The 6,622-nt window shown below is 32.4% G+C and overlaps 1 protein-coding gene across 1 annotated transcript; it reads right to left on the bottom strand.

The window, feature by feature from the left end:
• Nucleotides 1–1,145: 1,145 nt before the first annotated feature.
• LOC132297805 (AT-hook motif nuclear-localized protein 20-like) lies at nucleotides 1,146–2,416 on the bottom strand. The gene has a single exon (XM_059794940.1). It carries the CDS (start codon nucleotides 2,104–2,106, stop codon nucleotides 1,297–1,299), a length of 810 nt encoding a protein of 269 aa, XP_059650923.1. The 5' UTR covers nucleotides 2,107–2,416; the 3' UTR covers nucleotides 1,146–1,296.
• Nucleotides 2,417–6,622: the final 4,206 nt, after the last annotated feature.

The raw sequence follows: 6,622 nt of genomic DNA, 5'->3' as shown, positions 1-6,622 counted from the left end.
CTATGACCATCCAACAGAATGCCAGCATGTGTTATTAATCTGCTATGCAAATAAATTATTTGTTCAAGCAAGAAAAAAGAATATTTAAACTAAAAATGCTATTCATGATTAGATGATGAGGATCTTCCAGTTATAAGTATACTGGGTTAATCTTAGAAGTTGTCACGTACTCACTAAATTTCAAAATAGAAAATTTCAAAAGGTGTCCTAAAGTTAAAGAATACAAAAAGAAAAAATGGTGCTCTTTACTATTTTCATGATCATAGAATAAAAATATTTAATTATTTGACCTTGTTACTTTTATGAACAACTTGTATTAAATTAAGGTCTACAGGATTAGAGTTTTACCAAATTTTATATTATTCTGACGTATTCAACCACTTAGTTTATGCACTTGAATTTAGTATATGCTAGATGAAGGAATTGATCCATTTTATCAAATCAGATGAATGGGTAGGATTGTATTTTTTATTTTATTTTTTCAACCTGGATATGATGAAATGACTAATGAGTTATGGATCATAAAATGTTTTCTATAATTATAGTACTCAAAGAAAATCAAAGAAAAAAGAATATTTCAGTGAAAAATGTGGAAAATCATTGCATAATGGAAATGCTATCTTAGGACAAATCTGGCAGATACCGATATGAAAAGCTTCATCAATGTGGCTGCAAAGAGTGCTAACTTATTTTCTGAAAAAAAGAGAGTACTAACTTGTTAATTTTTATTTTTTGGAGTACCCTAGTTTTACCCTTAGTTTTAATATATCCTAAGAACAAAATTAGAACCATCAATGTTTTTTTTTTAAAAAAATTTATTTCTTTCTTTCCCCTCAAGTAACCCTCCATGGTTGTTGATTAGTCACAACTCAAAATGGGTACAGGAAATTATTTTAAACGAAGTCACTTCATCTAACATTTATCTCCATATCTTTGAAGTCTAATCCATGGTTCATATAAACAACATAAATATATATATATATATATATATATATCAATCAAATGATGATCAATTATATATATACTATTAAAGCACCAAGAAGAACCAATATATAAATCAATTATTGAGTAGAAATCATTAAAATAGAAATAAACCAACTTTTTATTACAAACAGAAAGGAAGCAACACGAAATTTAATGTACATAGGGAACTATATATATATTGCTTTGGATCTCATTCACTTCTCTTAGTACCCTATATATTTCTTTCCAATTTCTATCTTAATCTCACTATTCAAATATGATGAAGTACTTACGCCATTCCTCTCTTTCTCCCTCTTTCTTTTGCTCTTCCATTCAATAAGGTGGCCTGGTATGAGTCCAATTGTAGGCATCATGACTCATTTGAACTCCATTAGCCAATAAATTCGCCGGCATATTGAAAAGGGGCAAAGACGAGGATTCAGGTAGCCCGGGCTGCTGTTGACCCCCACCACTACTTCCAATGGCAGGCGGTGAATTTCCGGGCAGCTGAGCCTGCCCAGCACTACCTGCATCATCATGCTCTTCTTCCTCCAGCGGTAATCTCTCATAGGTTGCATTAGCAAAAGTGGCGGCAATGACCATGACTGGTCCGGCCGCCACAAGTGTCCCAACGACACTCCCTCCAACCACCTGCCCTTGACCGCCTGCCAGGTACACGGTCAATCCTGTTGATCCAGGAGGGGCCGGTCCGGGTAGAAATGCCCCCGTTAGGGACAGGATCTCAAACCTCCCCTGTAGTGCCACCACAGCACCCGGTGCAGCCGGCTGTCTCAGCATCACGTTGGCCACCGAGCCGCTTCCACTGAGCACACAGACACCTCGCTGACGCTTCCTCGCGAATTGGGCTATGCTTTCCGCCACATCTGTGCCACTAGCCACCTCCATCACATGGCTACGGAGCGCGTTAGGGCTATCACGGGTCACGAAGATGGGTGGTTTCGGCTTGTTTTTAGATCCAGGAGGCCGGCCTCTAGGTCTTCGTGTACCGACCTCAACTGCTCCTTCTTTGGGGTCATCATAGTTCTCTCTTTCTTCATCGTCGTCATCACCTCTCATGCCACCACTTCTACCACTACTGTAATTTTCATTTATGGATATCTGTAGATCCCGTTTATTCAGCATCGGAGGACTAGCTGCCGGCTCAATTCCCGGCAGTCCTACCTGTCCGGTCCACCACCGATTAGCCAGGCTTGCAAATTCAAGCAAAACTTGCAGCGAGTAGAAGAAATATTATGAAGACAACCCAACAGCTGATTAGCCTCCCTCTTTGCCTCTTTCACTTGTTGACTTGGTAAAAATGAAACCAAAAGCTAAACCAACAGAATTTCTTACTCTTTCACTGATTTGAGAGAGAGGGAGAGATGATGAGAAGAAGAGAATTAGGTGCATCAAGCAGAGAGAGAAGATCTAGAGAGAGAAGGTTGAGGATGTAGATCTTGAAAGAGAACACAAAGACCCAAGTGATCTAAATAGTGGAGAGAAGAAAGAAATGATGCACAAAAAAACCCTTGCAAGAATCAACAGGAAAAGTTGAAAAGAATAAAGCACTCAGAGGTGTTGAAAACCCCAATAGTTTGTTTGTAATATGATATATGTTTATAGTATGTGTGTGTATACAGTATACATACATATATATATATATAACTAATTAGTACAACAACATTATAGCAATAACAATCGTCGACAAATTTGTTTTTATGTTTTTTTTGATTGATGCGTTTGTGTTGCGACTTGGGGGAGCTGGTTTTTTTTTTTTTTTTTTTTTTTTTTTTTTTTTTTTTTTTTTCTTGTACTTTCTCTCTCTACATTTGAGGTTTCTTTTCTCTCTCTCCGACTCCGTTTAGGTGTGGGGTTCTTGAAAATTAGGGTTATCTCGTGGGCCGCGTGCGCGTGGGCAGGTGGGGAGCATGTCGCTGTCTCGTGGTCCAACAAATCAAACGGAGGGCGCAGGATTAGAGAGCGAAATAAAAGATAGAGAGAGATCAAGAGGAGCATTAGAAAGAAAGGGGAAAATTACTTATATAGACACTATAGAGCTGAGGTCCTTTCTCGAGTTATACATCTTGAAAAAGATGAAAGGTGAGGGCCTGGTAAAGAAATAAGTGGATGGGGAAGACTTTGGGAAAAAAACATAAAAAAAATATGTGGATGGGGCAAAGTGAATAACTTATTAACCATTTATTTTTTATTTTTTTATTTTTTATTTTTTAAATTAGGAGTTGAATACATCTAATTTTTTTTTTTTTGGTTACGAGAGCAAAAATAATGTCATTTTGCTCAAATAAATATAGTTTATTATGTTCGACTTTCGAAGTTTGTATCACACCCCTTATAAAATGAAATAAATATATATTAATTTACTCTGTATATATTTTGGTCCCATGAATGAAATTACTTGCGGAAGTGATTGAACATATCCTATAATAACATTGACCTATACTTTATACTTATGAATTAGTGTATTATGTCCGACTTTCAAAATTCATATCACACTCCTTATAAAATGAAATAATCGTTGGTTTATTTATTTTGGTCCCACGAATGAAATTACTTGAGGAAGCGATTGAACATACACTATAAATAACATTAACCCATATTTTATACTTATTTTTAAAGAACTGTTAAGTGCAAAAGGTTGAAGCAAACCCTTCTTTGGTACCATTAATTAATCAACAAATAATTATAGCTGTCTAACCAATATCCTGTATTATTTCTTTGAGTTCTAGCTATCACTTGACTTCAATATAAAATTAATTATATTACCAATGAATCATGTTACACTAGTTTTTTTCATACTAAAAATGCAGCAATTTATGAAGCTACTATTGTTATTGCGATACATGTTTAACATGCCCATAAAGAGAAGCACCTTTCAAAGCTTCACTTTACTAGCTGCACAGTAATTTAAACTGTTCATTTCTGCTTCTGGTAATATATATATATATATATATATAAATGATGAACATCATCTGAAGTAATGCTTTCCGAAAGTATAATAATAAATAAATAAATAATAAAACATCATCTGAACTAATAGTTCATGTATAGAAATAGAATCATCATAAGCTTATGATCTGCACATGTGCTTATAAAAGAAGCTTAACTAACGTGAAGAATCAATCTGTAATCTGTTCTGTAAGTATACAGCATCATACATACACTGATCCAGAATATAACTATGTTTCATAAATTAAAAAATGCAAATTATAACCAAATCTTTCGAATTTCACCGATATATTTAATCAGTAGAAGGGCATTATTAATGAAAAAGTTCAAACTTACTGATATTCATTGTCCCCCTCCCCCCCCCCCCCCGCGCGCGAAAAAAAAAATTTGGTATTCATTGTTCTACTACAAATAAAAATTAACACTTTAAAGTTTTGGCACATGTAAATTGTGAAGTGATATATATATATATATATATATATATATATATATATATATATATATATAGTCCCGTTCAGTTACTCCTTAGTATGTAGGGAGCAATATACGCAACTTTTAATTCAGTCGTTGGATTTCATCCAATGACTGAAAATTGAAAACAACTATATTTCAGTTTCTGATTTTTAAAAACACCAAAATCACTCAATTTGAGTGTTTTATATAAAATTAAATACCTTATAATTAGGTATTAATAATGAAAAAATTAAACAAATAATTTCACTAACATCGTTTGGATATAGAAGACTGAGAGTAGTGAAGTCCTTCTATTACGAAAAAAAAAAAAAAAAAATCTCTTCGTACAAAAAAAAAAAAAAAAAAAAAAAAAAAAAAAAAAAAAAAAACCTTTGACACCTTCCTTAACGAAATTGGGAAAAAAAAAAAAAAAAAAAAAAACAAAAAACATTCCGTAACGAAGGGTGTGTGGAATTCAAAATGTTGACTATTGAAATACGATTGATTTAAACTACAAAAATGGTACCAATCTAGTAAGACCATTAAATGAAAAAGAAATCCAACCTTGAAAAGGTATACAAGTACTAAATGAATAATTATTACAAATTCTATTAAAACGATTAAGAGAATCCACATTTCAATTAATAACAAGCTTAAAAAAACAGAGAACTAAATGTAATTACTAAGGAGTTTCATGTATTTGATAATAAGCTAGATCAATATTCAAAACTTGATTACAGAGTTTGTAAGAAATCCAAACAATGAACACAAAAGAAAGCATGGCAACTTCAGCTGCTGAGAAGGTGGAACAAAAAAGGGACTTGGTCAAGGTGCATGTGACCAAGCTTGTAACCGGTTGGTCTTGGTACTAAAAATTTTTAGTCTTTAACATGTTTCTGCTGGAAAACGTGCAAGTTTTAAAAAAATTTTGAGGAATTTTCATACATAAATTTTAATTCATCAAATAGAGACAAGTTTTATGTAAAAATAAAATATGATGTATCATTCAATTAATAAATTAAATACTTACATCAAGGTTGGAGTAAATCTTAGATCTCTCTTCTAAAGTGAATATTCTCACTTATTGTAGCTCTCTTTGTTAGATGCCTTCTCCTTGGATCTCCATCTTCTTGGTAATGGTCTTGCCTTTAGGAATCACCCATAAGCCTCCATGAATGACCTTGGAAAATTAGGCTTGTGGGAGCCTCCATTAAATAAGAACACTAACCTTAAATTTTTAGAGAGAGAAAAATACATTCCTTCTTTTCATCCAAAAAGTCTCACCTAAAATATACATGAACCATGTATATATAGGCAACATAAAGATAAGAAAAGGAAACAATAAATCATTCTCAATCTCTAATACACATGTCTCAAATCTAATAGAATTCCAATATCAAGTTGGGCTATGAGTGATAATTCTTTGGGCTTATTATTTTATTGGCTACAATGAATTAATAATTGGCCCGATCCATGGACTCAATTCAATTAATTCATAAATTAATTTCTACTCCACTAAAAGAAATTAATTGAACTCCAATTTAATAATAAATGATTTCTAAGTCAATGTTGTACTTTGACCCCTCTATGCATAATTAATTATCGGATAAATAAAGCCATTAATCCGACTACTTAATTAATATATTTATTTTGGTACCTTTGATTATATCCGGCTTGATCACAATAAAATATTTGTTTGATAAAAATAATAATTTAAATAAATATATATATAATAAATCATTTTGTCTAAAAACACACGACGGCCTTCGAATTTACTTTATGATCAACCATAATCAATACAAAATAAATACAAGTAGCAATGATGCAAATATTAAAAATATAACCCTCTAACTATTAATACATAATTACCCAAAGTGCCAATCTATGGATTCCGAAGATTCCGCCGCACAAATTAAAGTAATTATTAATTAATAAAAGAGTTTATACTTTTCTCATACTAATAATCAAATGCCATGACAGTGATAGGGAGCAATTGTATACGACGGCTCTTGCAATATATCTTAACCTAACGAGGATCCAGTTCAAGTCTTAATTAATAATGAGTCTATCCATAATTACCGATTATTAACAATTTATGATTACTATTTATATTTATGTATTGATCGCCGTCACATATATATATAAATATCTCTTGTAATCAAATGGATACTATCAATTCCATAATAAATCAAAACATAATACATTGAATTCACCAATTATATAAATCATATATATTTCA

Source organism: Cornus florida, unplaced genomic scaffold, assembly GCF_030987335.1.
Source record: "Cornus florida cultivar Cherokee Brave unplaced genomic scaffold, ASM3098733v1 CherokeeBrave_3.0.0_Hap2_Chr01, whole genome shotgun sequence".
NCBI classification, from domain to species: domain Eukaryota; kingdom Viridiplantae; phylum Streptophyta; class Magnoliopsida; order Cornales; family Cornaceae; genus Cornus; species Cornus florida.
The sequence above is the reverse complement of the archived record's forward strand: the minus strand, read 5'-3'. Positions and strand labels throughout refer to the sequence as shown.

Bases quoted from the DNA above. Each gene is read 5' to 3' on its own strand.
- LOC132297805 (XM_059794940.1), bottom strand. From the start codon at position 2,106: ATGCTGAATAAACGGGATCTACAGATATCCATAAATGAAAATTACAGT.